At 52.0% G+C, this 24,768-nt stretch overlaps 1 protein-coding gene across 2 annotated transcripts in view; it reads left to right on the forward strand.

The window, feature by feature from the left end:
- The window catches only part of LOC144934054 (pituitary homeobox 2-like), a 49,253-nt gene extending 40,065 nt beyond the window's left edge, over positions 1 to 9,188 (forward strand). For both annotated transcript variants that reach the window (XM_078859422.1, XM_078859421.1), the window contains exon 3: positions 8,036 to 9,188. In XM_078859422.1, coding sequence (XP_078715548.1) covers positions 8,036 to 8,575 — 540 coding nt within the window. In that variant the 3' untranslated portion in view covers positions 8,576 to 9,188. The remainder of the gene's footprint in view (positions 1 to 8,035) is intronic.
- The last annotated feature ends 15,580 nt before the right edge of the window (positions 9,189 to 24,768 follow it).

A 24,768-nucleotide genomic window follows, 5' to 3' on the forward strand; every position in this document is an offset into this window, starting at 1 on the left:
TTTGAATCGGAAACGCGCGTGTAAGTTTCCTTTCAGGAACAAAAAAACATCCTTCTGAACGTCATGAACAGGGAGGTTGGGGGGGGGGGCCGCCGTTGTCTGACGCAAGGTGGTGCATTGCTCTGTGCGGGGGTCCACATTGCGAACGTTGCGACAATGAAGCCGACAGCACGATCACGGTGACCGCGGCGTGGGTGTGGAAGGTAAAGGCGCGGCCCTGCAACTGCCCGCTCGCGCCACTGCTAGCAGAAGGGTCTTCGCTCACGGTGAACTCGAATTCGTTGCAGAATTATCAAGCGATAGTATTTCAAAAGCAAAAAAAAAGTGTTGCTGGTTGACAGGAGGTCACGTCCGGGAGGTAGGGACGTGCTCAGGACTACGGACTGCTCGTTGAGGAATAGAAAATCATCATCAGACATGGTTTTTGTTTGTTATTTCAAAATCCACGATCTTTGATATTGACTCGTATTTTCACGCGTAGCGCCAAACGAAGAGTCTTAACTCTCTCGCTCGTGAGAATCGAGCGAGTTAAACACGAGGACTACATTTTTTATTACTCATGGCTAAGTCGTCTGCGAATTGCTCCTTGCTCGGTGATCCACGCCATTCTGAAAGGTGAAGACGCAGCAGCGAGTTGCGACGCTGGCAAGTCGCCCCATGAGGCTGCCGGTTGTTATCGCGACCAGCGAAACGTCGAAACGCGAATTCTAAATCCCGTGGGTTTAGTCACCAACGCGCCGGTTGTGCTGCGGTAGTAACGAATCGGCAGGTTTTGTTTACGTGACAACGCTTACTAAATTGGCGGTGGTGGGTTAACGACACATTTGTATTCATGCGACTCTAATCAACCCCCCTCCAAACCCCCCCCCCCCTTTATTACGGACAGTCTGGAGTTTGAGCGGTGGAGACGAGCGGGGGAGGAGGAAAGCGCAGCGGGGGGGAGGGGGGGGGTAAAAGCGTTAAGAGTACAAATAAATTAAGGGTCTATAGAGCGAGCAAGAGAGCATACATCTCGAGTGTAAGATGTGTGCGTGCTAGTGTAGTAGCCACACGCACACACAGTGAGAGAGAGTGAGCGAGAGACGCGAGGTGTAATTTCAGTGTAAGACAAACAGAGACGATGACAAATTGTGAACCCGGGTCAAGCGGCCCGGCAAGTGATATACGTACAGCAGAAGACTCGCGCACACAGCCCGGAGGGATAGCGAGCAACGAAACCTTCCCGGCCACACGGGCGCACAGCGCCTAGACGACTACTGCTACTAGATTTGAAGCTTTCGTGACTGCAAGGATTCATATTCTTAGGTTTTTTTGGTAAAGTCACGTAGGTGAAAATTTTTAAAATTAATAAAAGTAAAATAAAAATTAAATAAAAATCACGACGTTTCGGAGGCAACTCAAGCTTCCGTCTTCAGGTGACTTTACCGAAAAAACCTAAGATATGACTACTGCTACCACAACAATGTTGTGTGTGTGTGTAGTGTGGGGGGGGGGGGGGGAGTGGTGGCGCAGTGGTTAGCGTGCTGCGTTAGGAACCCTCTCACCCGAGTTCGATTCCCGCTCACGGCCAACAATATCTGAACCGCATCTACGCCTCCCCCAACCTCCACCTCACCAACTCGGACTGGTGAAGTATGGTCACACAACAGCAGACTGACACAATGATTGTCTATCATTAGAATAATTACAAGCGTACCTCTCCGAACTATGAGACGCGCATTTCCCACCCCACTCCCCTCCCCTCTGAAAGTAAAAACCGAAGTCAGAGGTGCGTCTTGTAATGCGGTAGGCGTGCCCGTGAAAAAAAATTGTCACTGGGGCAAGTGCTGTTAGCGAGCAGCACCTATGAAGGCCGGCACGGCACACGAGGGGGTGGGGGGTGGCCAGCACCACGCCCGGCCGCCTTTGTCTCCCTAGTGGCGCTGTTTACACAACGCACCAGGTACTCATTTGAGGCTGAGTCGACCTGGGGGAGGCCCAGGACCGGTTCAGATAATCGTCACTGGTGTTGGCCGTGAGCGGGAATCGAACCCGGGTGGGCAGGTTCGTAGCGCAAGCGCGCTAACCGCTACACCACCGCTCCCCTCTATATATACATACACACAGACGGACCGTATGGGCTCTAAGCTGCTACATATTTATATTTAGAAGTCCTGGTTCTATTTTAAGCCCATCGTACACGTTATTGCGTCATCTAAGACCGACTAAGCCTGAGAGAGAGAGAGAGAGGCATTCGCCGAGAGATATAAACTCGTACACAAACCCAATCATCTATGCGGGGTTTAATCTTTCCATTTTAAGCATTCCGCGAGTATCATTTGAGCCAAATACGCGTGATGTATGGGGCGAGGGGGGAGTGGTGGCGCAGTGCTCTTCGCGCTGCGCTATAAACAACGTCGGTAACACAATCTGCACGTGCTGTCCATTGTAATGTGCGCTGAACTTCAAGCTGCGTTTGTCAGTCCACTGCTGGATTAGTGTCAAGCGCACGCCGTTGCCCGTCGCTGGGGTCGTTTGACCATACTTCACCACCCTGGGTACGCTCGGTGGTCGATGGGATACTTGCCGCTGAGCCGTGGCCGGGATTCGAATTCAGGCCGTCGAGTTTGATGCGCAGTGCGCTAACCACTGCGCCACCGCTCCACGCCGTGCATAGCTGTGTAACACCATTCACCCGTGCGCCTATTGCGATATGCGAAAGTGTGCCTGTGGTATCTCCCCGTTGGAGTTTCCGAACAGCGTGCTGTATTGCACACAAATCCAGTTCGTAGCTGCGCCAGCATTATACACGGAGCCAGCGTTTAACGTTGGCCAGGGCTGTCCGTATCCGGAAAAAAAAAATACACATACATTTATATTGCTCCTACCCGACCCCACCACATCAAGTATACAGTACATCTCGCTGTGGCGCGCGAGTCATGCGCCACATCCAGCCCAGCAGCGAACGTGTTCGGTGAGGAATTGACACGCGCGCACACACACAGAAACAAGAAGCGATCGTCCCCTGAGTAGCCTTGACAGACTGTTGGCGGGCCAAGCGCCGTTTCGCGAGCACGGGGGTTTGTTGGGTAGGTGGCTAACACAATGGCCCGGCCGCCTTTGTCTTCCCAGTGCCGATGTTTTATACACACACACACGGAACTAGGTACAGTGCTCGTCTAAGGCACAGTCGACGTAGCGGGGGTTCAGATATGCACGCGCGCAGCTCCACACGTGGACGCAACGCAGCAGGAGGAGGAGCAGGAGAGTATATACGGGATAAATCAGACCGTCGGCAAATTAGGTGGTGCCGTGCGGCCAAGTATATGAAGAATGACGCACGTAAGACGAAAATTGCATCGCTCCCCTCTGGGGGGTAATTGCGGGCGTGCAGCGAGCGCGGTGCCCCCCGGTAGACGGGGCGTCGACGCGTAATCGCAGCTCCACTGTCCGGGTGGCAGCCGCGCTACGGCATCCTCCGCCGCCCCTCATCCTCCTCCTCCTTCTAATTCCCAGCCGAGCAGAGCCGCTATCGCAATGGGGTCGGTCGATCGGCTGGCCGGAATGCCGATCCCCATTGCAGCGCCGTCACGGATTTATACTCGGCGCTTCTTATTCCCGAGTCACGGCCACTAGCCTCACGTAGAGATGGCAGATAGACAGGCTCTTACATAGAGATACCCAGGCTCTTACATAGACTTACACAGAGATACACACGCTCCTACATAGACTTACATAGAGACAGCCAGGCTCTTACATAGACTTACATAGAGATACACAGGCTCTTACATAGAGATACACAGGCTCTTACATAGACTTACATAGAGACAGCCAGGCTCTTACATAGAGATACACAGGCTCTTACATAGACTTACATAGAGATAGCCAGGCTCTTACATAGAGATACACAGGCTCTTACATAGACTTACATAGAGATAGCCAGGCTCTTACATAGAGATACACAGACTCTTACATTGAGATACACAGGCTCTTACATAGACTTACATAGAGACAGCCAGGCTCTTACATAGAGATACTCAGGCTCTTACATAGAGATACACAGAGATAACCAGGCTCTTACATAGAGATACACAGGCTCTTACATAGAGATACCCAGGCTCTTACATAGAGATACCCAGGCTCTTACATAGACTTACATAGAGACAGCCAGGCTCTTACATAGAGATACACAGGCTCTTACATAGACTTACACAGAGATACACAGGCTCTTACATAGACTTACACAGAGATACACAGGCTCTTACATAGACTTACACAGAGATAGCCAGGCTCTTACATAGAGATGCACAGAGATAGCCAGGCTCTTACATAGACTTACACAGAGATACACAGGCTCTTACTTAGACTTGCATAGAGATACCCAGGCTCTTACATAGACTTACATAGAGATACACACGCTCCTACATAGACTTACATTGAGATACACAGGCTCTTACATAGACTTACACAGAGATACACAGGCTCTTACTTAGACTTGCATAGAGATACCCAGGCTCTTACATAGACTTACACAGAGATACACAGGCTCCTACATAGACTTGCATTGAGATACACAGGCTCTTACATAGAGATACACAGATATACACACGCTCTTACATAGACTTACATAGAGATACACAGGCTCTTACATAGACTTACATAGAGATACACAGGCTCTTACATAGACTTACATAGAGATACACAGGCTCTTACATAGACTTACACAGAGATACACACGCTCCTACATAGACTTACATAGAGACAGCCAGGCTCTTACATAGACTTACATAGAGACAGCCAGGCTCTTACATAGACTTACATAGAGATACACAGGCTCTTACATAGACTTACATAGAGACAGCCAGGCTCTTACATAGACTTACATAGAGATACACAGGCTCTTACTTAGGTAAACATAGAGACCCACGCTCTTACCTAGTCTAACATGCACGCAGCGATCTCCATCCTCGCAGGACGAAGATCGCCCATCCAAGCACTGGACAGGTTAATCGCTGCTTAGCTTGCAAGATGGGACGAGACCTGGCGCATTCCAGGCAATTTGGGTTCTGTGCGGATATCAAATACCCGTGTGTGTGTGTATATAGCTGTAGTGTAGTGGTTAGCGCGCTGCGCTATGAACCTGGCGACCCGGGTTCGATTCCCGCTCACGGCTAACACCAGTGACGATTATCTGAACTGGTCCTGGGCCTCCCCTAGGTCGACTCAGCCTTAAATGAGTACCTGGTGCGGTGTGTAAACATCGCCACTGGGGAGACAAAGGTGGTCGGGCGTGGTGCTGGCCACCCACCCCCTCGTTCGTGTACCGTTCCGGCCTTCATAGGTGCTCGCTAACAGCACTTGCCCCTACAGTCTGTTAAGGCTATACGGGGGATCTTTGTCTTTGTATATATAGCACTGTGTGGGGAGCGGTGGCGTAGCGGTTAGCGCTACGCTGCGTGTCGAACCCGACGACCCGATTATCTGAACCTGTCCTGGGCCTCCCCTGGGTCGACTCAGCCTCAAATGAGTACCTGGTGCGATGTGCGAACATCGCCACTGGGGAGACAAAGGCGGCCGGGCGTGGGGCTGACCATCCCAACCCCTCGTGTTGGCTTTTCTGGTCTATTGCGGTGCTGCTCGCTAACAGCACTTGCCCCAACATTCGTTTAAGGCTGTACTGGGAATCTTTGTCATAGCGCTGTGTTGAGGCATGTCACACGCATGCCTCTTGATATGTAGACCTAGGGATAACGCACGAAATATCTTCTTTATACATCGCAACAGTGAGCCACATACACGACGACACGGGGCAGTGTGTTTATTGTTGGAATGTAGCACGTGCGTCGGAAACGTAGATAAAATAAGTGTAAATGTTAACCACAAATCTTAAAACATTCACTTATCGTTTTGTATGCAAGTTTTTGTTTTATTTTGTTAATCTATGTAAGTAGATGTATTTGTATGTATGTTGAACTGCTTTCGAGTCGTACGTAGCCAACCCGCGCTAATCGGGAGGTCCGGGGGAAAGACCGCAGATCAAACACAAAAAAGCAGTTCTAAAGAAATAAGAGTTCATTTAACCCTTTACACGTAGTGCGTAAGTAAGGGTATATTGTACAGCGTACGCGGCATTCCTTCACGTAACGATGCAGGGTTCACGTTGCCTTTACGCACGCCCCACCCGAACACTTTTATTATCAGATAAAAACTACAAATCCGATCCGGTCTAAATGCCGACCCCAAAGCGATTCTGCATCTCCGGTTTATATATTAAAAAAAAGTCCGCACGTTGCTTGCAAACGATCGCTAAGCCACTCAGTGAAAGCGCAGTACGAGGCAGTGTTTATACTTTAAGCGACTATTTACACAGCTTTGACGTTAGTTATATATATATAGCACTATATATATAGCAGCAAGTTATCGTACTATCTGGAATGTTCTACACATTGGGATCTACGGATGAAACGCGTAGTGAAAGTTGCACGCAGGCAAATGTATACTTGAATTTGTATTGCTATTGTTGCAAATGTGCGACGCACTTTTGCCACGTATTTTAAAGTGTTACAAAAAATGTCGGTGCGTCTTATAATTCGGTAGACACGTGCGCGCGTGTGTGTGCGTGGGTGACCAGATCTGTTAAACTATTAACATCGGGCACGCCGTTTCAGCTAATATAAACAAGGTGATATTTTAAACATATATATGTGATTTAAAAATACGCTTATCTTGTGCACAGATATTTGTACAAATTCAACACAATATAAAGCTCACTCGGTTCGTCATTAACATTCATGCTTTCGTATCGCAAAACGGATATACTTGTACAGTAGGCGAACGCTTTTAGAAATTGCCCTTCCTAAGAGCTAGACGCTACTTCTCCCAGTCACACAAAAAAAACTTCTAATCAACAATTCTGTGTATATCTGCGTCCGTATAGGCACGCAGTGTATAGGCAATATCGGCAAACCGCAAAGACAAAGATCCTCCCCCGTGTAGCCTGAACAGACTTTTGGGCAAGTGCCGTTAGCGAACACCTACGAATGGCTGATACGGCACACGAGGGGATGGGTGGGTGGCCAGCACCACGTCCTGCCGCCTTTGTCTTCCTAGTGGCGATGTTTACCGCACCAAGTACTCATTTGAGGCTGAGTCGACCTAGGGGGAGCCCAGGCCCTGGTCGAGATAATCGTCACTGATGTTGTCCGCTACACCACCGCTGCCGGGGCACCATCGGCAAGCCAGACACACACACCCACAGCGCTCGCTCCACAAGCGACTCGCACGGACCTCTGTGCCTACGGGGGCCACTCCGCCCATTGCCCCCCCCGCCCCCCCCGGTGCAGTTGCACCGCCTGCGCACTCAATATGTATGCACAGGGATCGGCAAACATAATAACGAGGAGACATTTTTTTGTTCAAATTCGGTATTAAAAAAAAACCACTCAGCATTTCAGGAGCCGCAGGTTGACAACGCCCCGGTATACAGTACAGCTACGCAACTACTCATCTTCTTAGGTTCTTTCGGTAAAGCCACGCAGAAAGTAAAATAAAATAAAAACAAAAACAAAAATCTCGATACGCAACTACTCTCTCCCTTCCTCTCTCTCTCTGTGTGCGAAGTAATCACCGTCTACGTTTGTCGCGACTGCGCCGTGTTTTTTACGGTCCTCCCGATGTACGTGCTCTTCGTACCGCGCGCTGCTCGGCGTGATGTCCGACGTTTCGCACCGCGCGCTCGGGAGCCGCTGCTTCTTCAGTTTTCAATCGGTTACCGAAGAAGGAACGAGCTGAACAAGCTCCCGGCACGTGGGTGCGAAACGTCGAACATTAACGCGCGGGAGAACACCCCCCCCCCCTCCAGCCCCATCCACCGAAACCCTATCAGAGAACGCGCACGTGGAAAACCGCGAACCGGCGAGAATTCGCGATCCAAACCACGACCCTCGCGAATCGCAACCGACGCGTCTGTCTCTCTGCTAACAGCCGCACCCCCCCTCACCTCCAATCTGTTACCCCCCCCTCCGCCACACCACCCCCTTCTCCCCCGCCCCTCCAGGTGTGGTTCAAGAACCGTCGCGCCAAGTGGCGGAAACGTGAGCGGAACCAGCACGCGGAGCTGTGCAAGAATGGCTTCGGCCCCCAGTTCAACGGACTCATGCAGCCCTACGATGACATGTACTCGGGATACTCGTACAACAACTGGGCGGCCAAGAGTCTCACCTCCAACCCGCTCTCCTCCAAGAGCTTCCCCTTCTTCAACTCCATGAACATGAACGCCGCTCTCTCGTCGCAGAGCGTCTTCTCGTCTCCGGGCACCATGAGCATGTCGACTGGGATGGTGCCACCGTCCGTGCCCAGCGTGCCCAGCGCGGGCCTCAACAACCTGAGCGGGCCCGCGCTCAGCTCGGCCGGCCCCACGTGTCCCTACGGGGGCCCTCCGGCCGCCGCGTACATGTACAGGGATACGTGCAACTCGAGCCTGGCCAGCCTGCGTCTCAAGGCGAAGCAGCACTCCGGGTTCGGCTACCCGCCGGGCGTGCAGCCGCCTCCCGCGGCGTTAAGCGCCTGCCAGTACGCCATGGAGAGGCCCGTCTGATTTCGCCGTGGGACTTTTATATATAAATATATACATGTATACAAGCATACACACGTACACGGAGTGCGCACGCAACCTACCCACGAGCACGCACGCACGAGCACGCGAGAAGACAGAAGAACGAGGAGGATGGATGGATGGAGGATGGAGAGGCGAAGGGACGGTTTGGAGCAAGGCTAAGATGAAGAGTGGTTGGTTGGTGGTGGTGGTGGTTGTTGTGGTGGTGGGGGTAGGAGAGATCTGACTCGGGTTGGAGGAGTGAGCGCCTCCCGCTCCTCCACACCCATGGATATCTCTGTGCTGGGAGGAGGGGGGGGGGGCGGTCGCGTTAATTCTTAAATTCCACTGCCGCTGCGTTTGTGTATTGGGGGAAGCGGCGCGTGGCGAATCGGGCGTGACTCGGCCAGAGTGAGACTGAGAGCTAAACAAACCCGAACTACACACATGATAAAATAATAAAAAAATAAACCCCCGCCACGCAAACAAGGACCTAATAATCAGTGACAGGACGTGTGGATGATTCGTTTCCGCTATATCAACGTCTCGATCTAAGTGCTATATATATATCCCTGTTATCTGCATCTCGCGCTGGGAGATTTCTGCCCGGTACAGAAGCGACTCTTTCATCTCCAGAGTTCGTCCATTAATTTGATGATGATGATATTAATGATGATATTGATGATGATGACGATATTGATTATGATACTGATGATGATGATGGGGGGGGGGAAGTGGGGGGGGGGGGAGTTTAAAACGTACGGTAAAATAATATCTGACTTTGTTTTCCAATTAAACTCATGCGAAGTTCCCCCACCCCACCCTAAAATAATAGTAAAAAAAAAATTAAGACAATAGGATTTGAGAGCTGAAGGACGCCGTGGTTGTATAGCATAATCCTAGTGACGGTTTAGGGACGCGTATATATAGGTACTTGACGGGATGAATGTACATACACTGTAATGTCGTCGTTTTGTAATCGTTATCCGATGTTGATGTGGCGTATATTTGAAAGAACAATAAAAATCTGTGTCTCATCACCAACGAGAGAGCGAGAGAGAGAGCAGTGCGGCGAACACGGACATGAGAGGCGAGGTTGTCTCGCGGTTATCACCGCCGTTGTGTGCTTCAGCATAACGTCCACAATTCAGTGAAACCTCGGTTTGCGTCGGGGATGCGTTCCCCGCGAGGAAATATCAAAACGACGCATATCGAAGCGATTCACAGGTGGTGTAGGCGGTGGAGGCGAAGGCTGAGAGGCGTCGGATACGAGAACGAACGGGACGATACGTGAGTGCGGGGTTTGAGGCGATGTGTAAGTGTGGAGTTGAAACGACGCAAATCAGGTGGCGGTTTAACACGTAGTAGGCTTTCGTGACCAATATCATCCATAAATACAGGCGTTTTGGGTTAGATCGCGTTACTATTATTTACCCGATCTAACCCCAAAAAAACCTGTATTACAGGTGGCGGTGTTAATAATTAATAATAATTATAATAATAAAGTGACGACGTCTTTGCGAAACGACTTAAAAAGGCTGCCTAACCCCCCTCCCTCTCTCCCCAGTCATCACGACGCACGCCCCCCCCCCACACCCTCTCTCTCTCTGTGCACGCCTTACCAACCATCCATCCGCGCCAACGACAATTAAGCCTCTACACGCTGCACGAGCCCGATGCTTGTGAAACGCGTCCCACGTGATGCAACGAGCCCTGATTTCAAATCGCCGTCGCGTCGTCCGTGGCACGCGTGCACAACACGAGACGCAAAGTCACACGATCACCCCGTGTAGCCTCTGACAGGCTGTTTGCGAGCACCTATTAAGGTCGACAACGGGGCGCGCGAGGGCGCGACGTGGAACAAGACTCACGTCTGGCGGGGCCCGCCTTTGTCTCCCCAGCGGTTCACATTGTGTCTAACCGCAGATATTTTACGCGTTGCATGTCACAAGCTTCGGGCCAATGCAGTGGAACAACCATGACTTGTCGACCGTTCGATTGAACACGAGCTGCAGAATCGATAACGATTGATATGCGCCCGAACAAACAGCCTGAGAAGAACTGTGGGGCGTGCTCGCAGCTTACTCGCTGTAGCGTGGCGTGCACGTGTACGCAGTCGTGTACAGAATGCGGTACGCGCACAATGTGAATTCGTCCTGACGGGCGGCGTATATCTGCGTGCGCCCACATCTCAAGACGCTGTGCAGAAAGAACAACTGCGGGCGCATTTATATCTTGCATTGAGAGCTCAAATGTCAGCGTTAGGCAGAGGAAGGGTCTTGAGTCTACGCATGCATAAAGGGCAGGAGGTGGGTAGCACGGATGGATGGGGAGGAAGGAGGGAACAGAAATTAGAGGATGGTCCAGATGTCTTGTGACCACCATTTAATTCTCTGAAATTTATTTTTTTTAAGTTAAGGTCTATTTAAAACAGAAATGAATGTCCAAAGATCGGTTAAAAAAAACATATTTAGGGGGGTCAATTTATTGGGGGTCACAAGACGTCTCGACCATCCTGTACACGCGCGGCTGCATTTTGCCGGTGAGACTCAAATGAATGTCGTCAAAACCGGTCCAGAGAGGGGCCTGCTCAAACACGCGCCACGTGGACAGACGTTTGAATGAAAGCCCCCCCCCCACCAATACCCCCACCAACCCCCCCTCCAGCCCCCCCCACCAGCCCCCCCCACCAATACCCCCACCCCACCAATACCCCCACCAGCCCCCCCCCCACCAGCCCCCACCCCCCACCACCCCTTCCCCTCCCACCCACCCACATCGCCTTCGCCACGAACCGCCAGAGCGAAGTGGCAAGTCACGTGGCACAAACGACTCACAGACACGGCACGGCAATTGCCATTGGGGAGGAGGTTTAGTTTTTAAAACGAGGTCTTTCAAACATATTCTTTACTGCTGCAGTACTACTATTTTATTTATTTTATTTTACCAGGTAAGGCCCACTGAGTTATTTCAGAAGCGATCTGGCTATCAACAAATGGTTGGTCAACGAAGTGGCTGATCGCCTTCACGTGGAAATGTATTTCGGCCAAACACTCCAAGCGCACGTAGATTCTAAATGTGGAGGGGGAACGAAACCGGCGGATCCGGAGAAAAATCCACGCGACCACGGGGAGAGCGTGGGAACTCCAAATGTACAGCAGGCGTCAGGGTCGGCATCGAACCCACGACCTCTTGTATACCAGGCGAGGTAGTAAACAATTCACCACCACGGCGCCCACGCATACCAATAGCTCACGATACAAATAGATTACGATGCGTCTACGAGCTCTCATGCAGGGATAGAGCGAGGTGCAGGGCTGGCACCCGCGATTAGCACGGTTAGCGACGTACGGTGCGAAAGAAGTGCAACATGCACGCACGTACAGAAATGGAACGACGCAGCCGCTGCGCTGATTGTATTTGTTTCAAGACCTCATCCCGCGTCACTCCCTGCACACCGCGTTCCATTGCGAGGGGGCAACGGAGTGAAAGGCGGCACCAATAGCCGGGGAAAAACGAGGAAACAAGAAGAATGCTCTGGACAATTTTCAATTGTCCCATAAGTAAAAAAACCAATAATCTATCGCTCTATATTCTTGGATCGTTCGGTAAAGTCGAGTAGAAGGGAAATAATAAAACAATAAAAATATAACATAATAAAATGATTGTTTTATAATTTTTATTATTAATAAATCATAATAAAATGATTATGTTTTAGAATTTTTATTATTTTATCATTTCTTTTCTACGTGACTTTACCGAAAGAACCAAGACTATGAATCCCTGCAGTCACGAAAGCTTGGAATCGAAATCTATCGCTCTATGTTTTGAGTTCGTAGGCAGTGATGGTGCGGTAATGCACTGGTATACAGTGGACTCGCTCATTCATTCGTAATGCGCGCATCAATTATATATGCGCAGCGTACTAATGACATCTAACGTACGCCGCTTACCACAAGCGGACGCAACAGCGTCTTCAATACGAAGCAAGGATGGAGATGCGATCGGGACTGCGTCATTTGGTTTACGACCGCAGACAAATGATTCATGAATGCGCTGTGTCTATCGCAGGGCGTGGTATCATTGTGTAAACATGCGTTCCGCGACTCGTGTCAATTCTCTCGATGCCGCTGGAAGGGTTAACAGTAGGAATTTGCCACTGCTTACAGGCGAAGCTGTAATCTATAATGAGAAAGAAAAATATAAAACATACATTGTGAACACGAAAACCCAAAAGTTGAGAAATTGGGCCCCCTGGAATGATGATTGCCCCGAGGGAGAGGCTGGCTCCGCGCACGGGAAAATGTCAGCCGAAGCGCTCTAAATTGCCTCAAACCTTCTGCTGAGACTACAATTCACCTCCCGTGGAGTGTGACGGAGAAATGGAAAGAAGACGGCCGAAGTGCGTTTCCGGTTACGAGTGAAACAAAGACAAAGGTGCCCCCTCCCCCACCCGTGCAGCCTTAACAGACTGGTGGGGCAAGTGCGGTTAGCGAGTAGCGCCTATAAAGGCCGAAACGGCGCACGAGGGAGTGGGTGGCCAGCACCGCACCGGCCGCCTTTGTCTCCCTCGTGACGATGTTTACGCACCGCACCAAGTACACACTTGAAGCTTGGCCGTGAGCGGGAATCGAACTCGGGTTTCATTCCCGAGTTGCGTAGCCTGCGAAGGCAACGTACAAACACAGCACGTGTACATCAGACTTTGATCAAATCCACTGCTGGATGATACATCTGACACCCCCGATTCGCCGTACCCTCGGGACAGCTCTGCACCCAGCCGGGTGATGAATGCGTTGCACAGCCGCCGATGTCCTCGTTAAAAGCGAGGCCACGCTTAAGGCACGGGCTGATACCCTCCCCTTCCTCCCTCCCTCTCTCCCTCTCTCTCTGCACGTTTTATCAATCATCCATCCGTGCTAATGACAATTAAGCCTTTACACGCTGCACTTGCCCGATGATTGTTAAACGCGTCCCCACGTGATGGAACGAGCCCTGATTTCAAATCATGCTGGAGGATACCTTGCCTCGTTCGCCTTCGTGTTGTGTACGTGTTGTGTACGTGTTGTGTACGTGTTGTGTACGTGTTGTGTACGTGTTGTGCACGTGTTGTGTACGTGTTGTGTCGTCTGTGTGCACAGCAGGGAGCACAGGTGGTGCATCTGCCAGTCATCTCGAGCCACCCGTAACGCCTGGGTCTGTGCCGTGACCTGCCAGTAGCGACCCTTCTGCTCGTGGCGTGACGTGACGTATGCATATTGGACTTCTTTCGTACCGCACGCAGCCAACCGTGGTCATCGAAGGCGCGCAGGGAATGGCTACAAACTAAACACAAACATCAGTGACGGCCGCAACGTGCACCTAGCCTGGCACAAGCGATGCGGCGACGTCACCGCCGCTCTGAGTGTGACAAAGGCTTGCCCCGAGAGCCTGTGAAGGCGACACGGGGGGTGGAGGGTGGGGGATCTTTTTCGTGTTTGTGACCAGGGCGGTAGGGCGTGGTGCTCGCAACGCCACGCATATGCCGGCCTTCATAGGTGCCCTCTATCGGTACTTGCCCCCCCCCGAAGAATCCGTCGAAGGCTTCACGTGGATGGGTGGGGTGGGGGGCTCTTTGTCTCTGCCCCCCCCTCCGCACCGCTCCACGTGGCGTGCAGAGAGGGGCTGCTTTGGGAATGACGATGTGCACATTGCGGCACGCGTGTCCGTGCGCGGTGACATCTCGTGCGTTTCCCCGCGTGAATGTTTTTGCATTCGCGTGCAAATATAAAAAAAAAACACGATCTCGCTAACGTCACGCGCGAGTTGTTTCGCAATCATCGGGCGCGTTTGGCGCGTAACGACCGAATTTACATGTAAAACGTAAGCGGCGGCGCTTGCGAAAATACCCCGTCTCTAATTACGTGCGGGTCGCGTGGAGCGGTGGCGCAGTGGTTAGCGCGCGCTGTGCAATGAATTTGGCCAAACCCGAGTTGGATCCCCCGGTAACGGCTAACACGAGCGGCGAGTTGCATCTGAAAAGGTGTTTGGAAAATCCACTTTGCCAACCAATGGCCTACGTGGTGAAGTAATGGCCAGAGAACCCCCCTCCCCCACCTCAGTTTAACACGAAGGCTTTTCGCGACCAATATCATCCATAATAGAGGTTGTTTTGGGTTAGATCGCGTAAATATATAAATGTGTCGTTAAAACCCGCCACCACCCGACACAGCCAACTAGTAAGGGTTGTCACGTCAACAGAACGTGGCCAATTCGTCACTAGTCCAGCACACCGGTTGTGTGTTGGAGGTGTTGTGGCTTGGCTCTCCAACACACCGGTGTGCTGTACTAGTGACGAATTGGCCACGTTCTGTTGACGTGACACCCCCCCACCCCCACCCCCCCGTAACCTCTGTACGGCATGGGAAGGCCGTCGTCCAGTCGTGCATTGGCAGCGAGCCGCACATTTCTTGTTGTTACTCCTCGTCCTCCTCCTCTTCCTCCCCCTCTCCGTGCAGTGTGCGGGTCACGGGCTCTGCATGTCCACGGTCGTGTGCGGGGAGCGGTAGCGTGGCCGTCGGCGCGTTGCGCCACGAACCCGACTTGCCGAACACACAGCCACGCTCGGTGGCGAATGATTTGAACCGCTCCTGGGCCTCGAACGAGGTGCTGCCTACAAGCATTGCCACTGGGGAAGACAAAGACGGCCGGGGCGTGGTGCTGCCTACCCCCCCCCCCGGCCTTCATAGTATTTGCCGCTCGCTCACAGCACGTGCCCCCCGAGACTCTACCGAGGCTGTCTGCGTGGCTGGCGGGGATCTTTGTCCGTGCGCCGCCGCTGGCTCGGGGGAAGCGGCGCTCGCACCTCGCGCGGCCCGCACGACGCTGCCGCGGGGCGCGAACGGCGCCCGTAAATAACGCGGTGGTGGTGGTGATGGTGGTGATGCAGCAGCAGCAGCGGCACCACCATCGCCGCCGTCGTGGCGGCTCCAGCTGTTAGCTCGTGTGTACACACGCCCGGGGAGGGGTGGTGGGGAGGGGGGGTGGTGGAAAGGGGGGTGGTGGTGGGGGGTGGTGGGGAGGGGGGGGTTGGGAGGGGTGGGGAGGGGTGGTGTGAAGGGGGGTGGGGATGGGGGGAGTGGGGGGGTGTGAGGGGGTGGTGGGGGGGCACTGGGGAGACAAAGGCGGCCGGGCGTGGTGTTGTCAGTCACCCCCCCCGCCCTCCTCCTCTCTCGTGTGCCGTGTCGGCCTTAATGGGTGCTGCTCTTTGATCCCGTGAGTAGAAGGACGCGGGTTGCAGCGCAGACTCAGGCTGGAGCAGACGCGAGTGGCTCTGCTCTTGAGGCTCCGCGCGCGTTGTCGCTTTGTCTTCGTCTTCATGTCGTGGGGAGCGGTGGCGGAGCGGTTAGCGCGCTCTCGCTACGAACCCGGCAGAGACCCGAGTTCGATTCACGCTCACGGCCAACAACACTCAGTGACGATTGTCTGAACCGGTCCTGGGCCCCCCCCCCCTCCCCTAGGTCGACTCGGCATCAAATGAGCGCCTGGTGCGGTGTGTGGTAAACATCGCCACGAGGGAGACAAACGCGGCCGGGTGTGGTGTTGGCCACCCACCCCCTCGTGTGCCGTGCCGGTCTTCATGCGTCCTTGTCGTTATGAAGACCCAACAGTCTATTGGGGCTATGCGGTGTGGGTGGGTGGCATGTGTCTTTGTGTAGGAGTGAGTGAACCTTTATGGATGTGCTTGGGTGTATTTTGCACGTCTTGTGAGTTTATGGGTGTATTTATGTTTGTATTTGTAAGTATACACTACCTATATTACGTAAGTGTGTGATTAGTGGTTCGTTCACTGTCAACTACGTTCGATTCAAATAGTCACGTCCTACAACCGCAGTGGCAAATCGCACCCGAACCTGCCCGGGCCCTCTCTTAGGTAGACTCGGCCTGAAAAAAAGTTTACATAAACATCAGAACTGGCGAAACAAAAGTGGCCTTGCGTGGTTTTGGCGACACTACAGTCCCAATAGGGGCTCGCTAAAATGTACAGTCCCTAAGATAAACAAGGCTCAACGGGGGCTGTGTGTGGTATGTGCGTGCGTGGGGAGCGGTGGCGCAGTGGTTAGCGCGCTGCGATCCTAGTTCGATTCCCGCTCATGGCCAGTAACGGTGGATAACATCTGAACCCTGGGCGGATTCAGCCTCAAATTAGTATCTAGTGCTGGTGGGTAAACATCGACACTAGGGGAGACAAAGGCGGACGGGCGTAGTGCTGACCACCCACCCCTCCATGTGCTGTGCAGGCCTTCATATGTGCTCGCTGATTGCACTTTCCCACTACAATCTGTGTTCAAGCAATGCGTGGGATCTTTGTCTTTGTGCATCTGCGTGCGGGTGGTTGACGGGTGGCGTTCTGGTTAGCGCACTGCACCACGCACCCCTTGACCCGAGTTCTATTCCCGGACACAGCGAATGCCGCCAGTGGCGAGGAGACATTTGAACCGATCGCGGGTCGCCCACCGGACTCGACTCGGCCTTAAACGAGTGCCCGCGGTGACGGCTGCGTGGGGCATCGGTAACGGGGGAGACAAAGGTGACCGGGCGTGGAAGCTGACGGCACCACACCACGCCGTGTGCCGCTCCGGCCTTCATAGGAGGGTGCTCGCTTTACAGCACTTGCCCCAGTCGTCTTACGAAGGCTACGTGGGAGATCTTTGTCTTTATTAGGGGGGGGGGGGTAGAGAGGGAGAGGCGGCGTGAGTGCGAGTTATAATTAAAATAAATACCCCCCGTGTCTTTAAATATACATGCACTCGAAGCGGGGCCAGCGAGACCCACGTGTGTGTGCGCGCGTAACCACCTACACCGGGCTGAAAGGGGCATTAACGGGGGGCATTACCCCAAAGCGGCATAAGTATAGGGTGTGTGTGTGCGGGGATGTTGCGACGGAGTATTCCGAGGCAAACGTGCACTTAGCCCGTAAATGTTTTATGCTGCTGGCTGGCTGGCTGGATGCCGTGGCTGCCGTGATCGTTTCACGGCAGCGCATTTTGTCAGCTGACGTCCCCTTTCTCTCTCTCAACGTGTCGTGCGCGCGCGCGCGGACGGACGCGATCATCTGCGTGGTCCGGTGTAAGGCTTGTCTGTCTGTCATGTATGTTGAACTTCTTTCGCACCCTACGTAGCCAGCCGTGCTAATCGAAGGAGGGTGACGGGAGAAAAACTAAACACATAAAGCTGTTTTAAAGAATCGAGTTTTCAATCTGTCTGGGTGCTGTTATTGCTGTTCACATCTTTATCTACGATTTGTGTAGAATTGAATTTGAGACCGCGTGCGTTGTTTAATACGAGGGGGCGGGGGGGGTTATTGTGTCGCACGTTCAATTATCCATCCCCCACCCACCTCCCCGCCCGAGTGTTTTTGTTTGTTTAATCGGGGACACGTATAATTAGAGAGAACGGGCGCAGCTGGGGAGACGGGAGAGAATATCAGCCGGTACAGACGCGAGAGGATGTTTGCATCCGAGTGTTCGTGCCGAGCGATATCGCATGTCGCGTGCTGTGAGGATGCTGATGTGGGTTACAACGTGCATAGTTGAGAGCGTTGTAGCGTTCTATGTAAGTGTTCTAATTATCAAGTTGATGATTTTGTTGAACCGGGTGAGAACTCGAAAAAACCATGCGGCAATAAAGCAATTTTTTTTTTATTAACAATTTTTATGTTACAAAGTAAGGGCTCACTGAGCTATATACAGCTTTTTTCAGAAGCGACATAGCCACGGATGATAGCTCAACGCGGTGGCTTTATCATGTGGAAATGTATTGCAGCCAAATATTCTATAACGGAGATTAAAAACAATCAAACAGACGTCGTGGTTGTTGAGTAGCCATACTTCACCACGCTGGTTTTAGTGCCACGTGTTCAGATAGCACGGTTGTCAACGTATGGTGCAAAAGAAGTTCAACGTACATGTAAAACAACTTTTCGGCAAAACAATTTCAGGTGACCGAGTTAATCAAGAAATGCGCTTTCCACAGCGCCACTACTCTCCCCCGCGTACCCAACAATAGGTTACCCTACAACCATTGCCTTAAATGACCCACGCACATACACGTGTATGAATACATACACAAGCGATATGGCGCACGTATACTCTTATACGTACATTGCAGCTTGCATGCGGGCATAATACATAGTGTACGTATAGAGTCGTACCACAATGTCTCTGTGCACCAGCACATTCGTGGCGGTCGTGTATACACTGTTGGACAATTCGAAGCACAAACAACGTGGGTCACGGGATGAGTGGAGAGAAGTGGGGGGATGGGGGGGTGGGGGTGTTTGTGGGAGGGGGGGGTAGGAGGGATGGGGGGAGCAGGCAAATGACACCGAACATTGACCCAGTGGCCGCGAGTCTTTCGCTCTGAGTCGCGCTGCTCATAAATGCTCCTCATAATCCACTATAATGTGAGCCCTCGGGTCTCCCGGCTCAGTGTGAAATGGAGGGTCAGAGGTGGTGCTTGAGCTGGCCGACTTCCGTTGGGTTCCGCGCGGTGAATTCACCACGACGACGAACGCGGAATCGCCGCCGCCGTCGTCACCGTCACCGTCGTCATCGCGATGTAGCCGTGGTGTCTGGAAGATCGACGGGTTTGTTGTCCGCTAGCGTCTTCTTCTTCGAGAGAGAGAGAGAGAGAGACAGGAGCGAGACTTCATTTCAGGGCACGTGGAGCCGTGTGGCGGCCACCACATGTTCTCGCTGGATCGCCAGCAGCGACGGCTGCCCACAGGCGTCTTGTTAACAACCGTGTCACTGAGTTAGTTTCACACGTTGTGAGGTTTTACATCATTATGAAGGGGTTTTTTGGGGGGGAGATGGGGGTTATATCGCGTAAATGTCAATGTGTCGTTAAACCCGCCACCACCCGGAATAACCAATTAGGAAGGTTTGTCACGTCAACAAGACGTACTAATGAGTAAGTATCTACACTATGGGAACCTCATTTGCCAGTAAAAATATGATAATTGGTTTTTTACCCTTCTATCTGGCAACAAAACTGACACCTTTTTTTACAAGGAGTCATGTTTGCATAGACCGCAATATCTGCAGTCATAATACAAACAAAAGACAATCAACTTCAAGGACAGTGCACATTATCAGAGTTATGTCTTTTGTTTGTATTATGACTGCAGGTATTGTGGTCTATGCAAACATGACTCCTTGTTAAAAGGTGTCAGTTTTGTTGCCAGATAGAAGGGTAAAGAACCAATTATCAATGAGTAAGTACTTCAGCACACCGGTGTGTTGGAGAGTAAACCCACAACATTTACAATTCGAGTACCTGTGACGTTTCGTTGGCGATTACAACCACTGACCATTCGGCTTTACTCTACTGAGTCTACTCTATATACAAGGCAAAGACAAAAATCCCCCATATAGCCTTCAACAGAATATTAGGGCAAGTGCTGTTAGCGAGCACCAATGAGAAGTTGGCACGGCTCATGAAGGCGTGGTGAGTGACCAGAACCACACGCCCGACCGCCTTTGTCTCTCTAGTGGCGATATTTACACACTGCACCGGGTTCCTACTACTCGTGTAATGCTGAGTCGACCTATGGGAGGCCCAGGATGTTCGTCACTGATGTTGGTCATGAGCGGGAATTAAACTCGGGTCACCGGGTTCGTAGCGGGCAGTGCGCTAACCACCGCCACCACCGCTTCCCATACGTGTGACGGAGACGCGTGGAGATTCATTGATCCGTATCGATTAAGTTCACGGATCGAATCGCACGAGTAAAAGTCGATTGTTGTTCGTCGTTGCAACGGGTTCACGTGACCCCTTGCAGACACGAGTGGCCGCTACAGTCGCTGCAACGTGAAGGTAAAATACTAAATTCTTAAAATCGCGACAATTAAAAAAAAAATCAGCGAGTAGCGACGTGGTCAAATTTAAGGCAGGTTAACACATTTTCTGCGAGACTTACAAAACCCTTTGTTCACTCAAATAAAGGCAAGGCAAGACTTTCTGGGTCTCATCAGCAGAATCGGGCTTGACAAAAACTCGACAGGTACTGCTGACATTTTTTGTTTTACCTGATGCCCTCCCTATCAAACCGCGTGGTGTGTGCCGTCTCTTCTCGCCCGGGGTACGAGGCCGCTTTCGATCAGGCGCGCGCGCGCGCACACGCGGAGAGCAAATCCGTTCGACGGGCTAACCCCTCTCGCTCGCATCGATACGAATGTTTTTGACTTCTTGTGTTGAGGTTATTGCAAACATGATGCCTTGTATAAAGGTGCCACATTTTGTACCAGTTAAAAGGGTAAACACCTATTACTATATTTTGCCACTGGTAAAGGAGATCTCATAGTGTAAATGCTTACCCCGAGCTCTCAGTACTCTGATAGTGCGCTGTCTTTGAGTTGTACGCCTTTTGGCGTCATCTGGTCCAACACCAATGGAGACTAGGCTCTAAAGAAAGCTGTCTCGGGTGTGGACCAATCAACTTCAAGGACAGTGCATATCATTATCATCATCAGAGTTGTTTCTTTTTGTTTGCATTTTGACTTCTTGTGTTGAGGTTATTGCAAACATGATGCCTTGTATAAAGGTGTCAGATTTTGTACCAGTTAAAAGGGTACAAACCTATTACTATTACAATACGATACGAATGTTGTTAAACATTTAACACAAAATGTTCTCCTCTGTATGTGAACCACATATAGCAGCAGCGCGCATTCGTGCTGAGGCATGCTGTGCTTGGCTGCGAAACGTAGATTCGAGTTTTAAATCCCAATTAAAAAAAACTAGATACATTTTTTGTGTTCTCCTTGCAGCCTTCGCGATTCTGTTCATCGTCAGCAGCTGAACAGATTTCCCCGTGCGGAGCCAAGGACTCGGTGTTTGTCTGACCCGGATCACGGGACTCGCATGTGTATTGGGACTCGATGTGTGTATTGGGACTGGGGTGTGTATTGGGCACGGGGGAGGGAGCGCTGCTGGGTAATTAAAGCAGCGCAAACGCCGATTAAAATCCCCGCCGCCACGCAAACACGGCAATCCACAAAAGCTGATCGCGTCCAGATGAGACGCACTCCACTCCCACTGCGCCCCAGCGACCACCCCCACCAACCACTGCAACCAACCACAGCCCAACGCACTCTGCTATCCTAATCCATCCCTCCCTCCCATACTCGGCCCAACACCCTACCTACCTACCACCCAGCAAGTCCACCTCTTCCTGCTCATCCAACAAGCGTCCCGCTGGGGTTGGAGGGGTGATCCCCCCCCCTCCTCCTCCTGCCGCCGCGTCTTGGGTCATCATCACAAAGACGCAAACCACTGCGTCTCTTCCACGCTCCACCCCACCCCCACGGGGGTTGTGTTTGTCTTGGGTCTGTGGCGACCACCACGACGACGTCCCGGGGCCAGGTCGTGTTGACGCTGCGTGCGCGCACATCGAGGGGGGGGGGGGTGAGGGGGCAGGAGGGGTGGTGAGGGGGGTGAGGGGGGGCATTCACGAGCGGAGATGGCGCACGAGGCCGGGAGAAGCGCGGTCCAGTGCGCGAGGAGAGACGCTCCGTGCGGACGCGAAGGCAAAGCGACAATGCAGTCGCAGCGAGGGAGCGATGCGTTCTCGTCGAGGCGAATCGGTCACGGGCCACCCCCCCTCTCCTGTTCTCTCTCTAGCTGTGTGTGCGGACATAGCCTCGCAGCGGCGTCAGCTCCAACACCCACAGCGATGCGCATGTGTTTGCGTTTTGTACGAATCGATTTGCGTTCCTCTTGTTGTTGTCGTTAGGCCCGCCGTGCTCCGCGGAGTAAGCTGACGCGCGCGTGTGTGTACATGCACGCACACACGTGTGTGTGTGTGCACGCACACACGTCTGTGTGTGTACACGCACGCACACACGTCTGTGTGTGTACACGCACGCACACACGTGTGTGTGTGTACACGCACGCACACACGCACGCGTGTTTGCGAATCTCCATCATCCAAGAATGGAAAGATCTGCGAAGCAAATTAGTAAAAATATATACACTCACACATATAGTATATTTAGATGCGTGCAGACACAAGCACCAACACACGCACCTACACATGCACGCATGCGTGTAGCGGAACTAGGGCAATCGTGTGCAGTGGACAAAAAAAATGTAAACAAAAAATATCACGACGGCTCTGATTCATCTCGCCTTGGCCTATTACGGGGGAGCGAGCGAGCGAATGCGAATTTGTGCAGAAAGCGCCACCGCCTCGCATGGGCAGAGGCAGCACACGAGTTCAATAGCGAGCATCATCATCATCATCAACTCGCCAAGTTATCGCGTCTTGATGAGACGGTGGTGCCGACCGCTGCGCCTGGGGGAAGCACCACCACCACCACCGCCGCTGCTGCTGCTGCCGCCACCATCACGCCAGGCTTGGAGGTATGCGCCACGCTCACCGCACTCAGCCCCCTCCCCGCGTCTCTTCTGGCAGCCAGGCAGCTCGTAAATTCCCGAGCCTCTCGTGTGCCCACGTCTTCTCGTGTTCCCCAGCCGCGCTGCCGACTTCTCTCTCTCTGCGTCTCTCTGCGTCTCTCATCATCGTCCGCGCGGTGTTGTTCAAGCACCACATGAGGTCAAATCCACTCGTCTCCCATTCTGCTTCTTCTCTCTCTCCCCGTCGCCTCTTTTTGCCCCCCCCCCTCTCTCTACCTGCCCCCCAAATTATTATAATTTTGCTCACTTCAAGAAACGTATTGAAGGCGTATATATATATGTTACAACTTGAATAGCGCTGTTTGTTACTGGCCGCTTGGCGTTTTTAGAATGTGTGGCCTGTGCTCAGCAAATGTGTATATATATACTAATATAATATAGTATATATATACACACATAATAAGTAGACAATGGATTTGCGAATCGTGTGCTCCTAGCCCTAGCAAGTTGCGTGGGCTCGTGAATCTCGTTTTAACAAATGCCAGGTACATGCTGCACCGTCAAACTACGAACGAACACAGAGAGCATTCGGAATCGACTAAATAGTTTAGTCTGGAATCTCGCTTGTCCCACATTAACGAGAATACAGTACCGTACACAGCTAATGCGTTGATGGTTTTAAAGGACATTTGAAAACGAACAAATGTCATGAAAACGTTCTGAATGTCAGCCGCACGTGCAATTACGTTGTTTTTTTGCAATGGTGAGTTTGCAAGAGCGTAATTTACGATGAGTTGGATACGGAACGGAATGGTAAACAATTGAATTTAACATGAATCTACGTCTAAACGTTATGGAACATGGTAAAGATTACACGTGCACACCAACTTTAAATCATACTTCATCTCGTGCATCGCATTCACAACAAAATGGTCAATAACACCGTGACCTTAGCAAGAAAAAAATTAAAATAGTCGACGTTTCGGGCGATGACCCTTCCTCATCGCACACGGCTCATAATAATGTTACGGTGGTATACAATTCACCTACTTGTCTATGCATTGCGGCATTTCAAAATTCTCCCCGCGGTTGAAATTGCATCCGAGAGCCATTCGATCCCAGCTCTTAATCCTCGAACTTAATGGCAACCGACGAACGAGATCAAGGAGTGCGCGTCAATGTATGTGTGTCTGCGTGGATAGTTGAAGAAGCTCGTGTTTATATACACACCGTGCTATACAGGTGACAGTGTGCGCGCGAACCGTCGTATTCAAAACACATGCAGTGACGCCGCACGCGATTTCCATGAGCTCGTTCTGCCGTCGTCATGAACACGAACAGATAGGCGTCCATCTGGGTTGCGAGTGCGTTAGTCCCGCGTTAGGCTTAGAACAGCGGCCAGTGTGTGCGTGTGTGCGGTCCGTGTGTGTGCGGTATGTTGAACTTATTTCGCGAACTTCGAGTGTAGCCAACCGCGCTGATGCTGCCGTTGGCAGAGGCGCGCTCGCAATCGACTCCGGACACACAACCCCGTCAACAACGAACACCGCGGCGTTACACAGTGGACATGTTTCGTAGTTTTACTCCAACACCCACCAAACTGAAAGAGGCTACCGCAAGCTTGTGGCCGTGGCAAAGCGAATTTTAATGTTTCCCCCCTTTCTGTCAGAACAATGCCCGCCGAGAAGGAACGGGCATCATATAGGGCCGCTGTCAGATACGGGGGGCCTTGCGGATGGCAATGGACTAATACTCCCGATATCAGAAGCTTCATTTATACTGCAGGAATCCGATGA

This window comes from Lampetra fluviatilis, chromosome 9 (genome assembly GCF_964198595.1).
Source record: "Lampetra fluviatilis chromosome 9, kcLamFluv1.1, whole genome shotgun sequence".
NCBI classification, from domain to species: Eukaryota; Metazoa; Chordata; class Hyperoartia; order Petromyzontiformes; family Petromyzontidae; genus Lampetra; species Lampetra fluviatilis.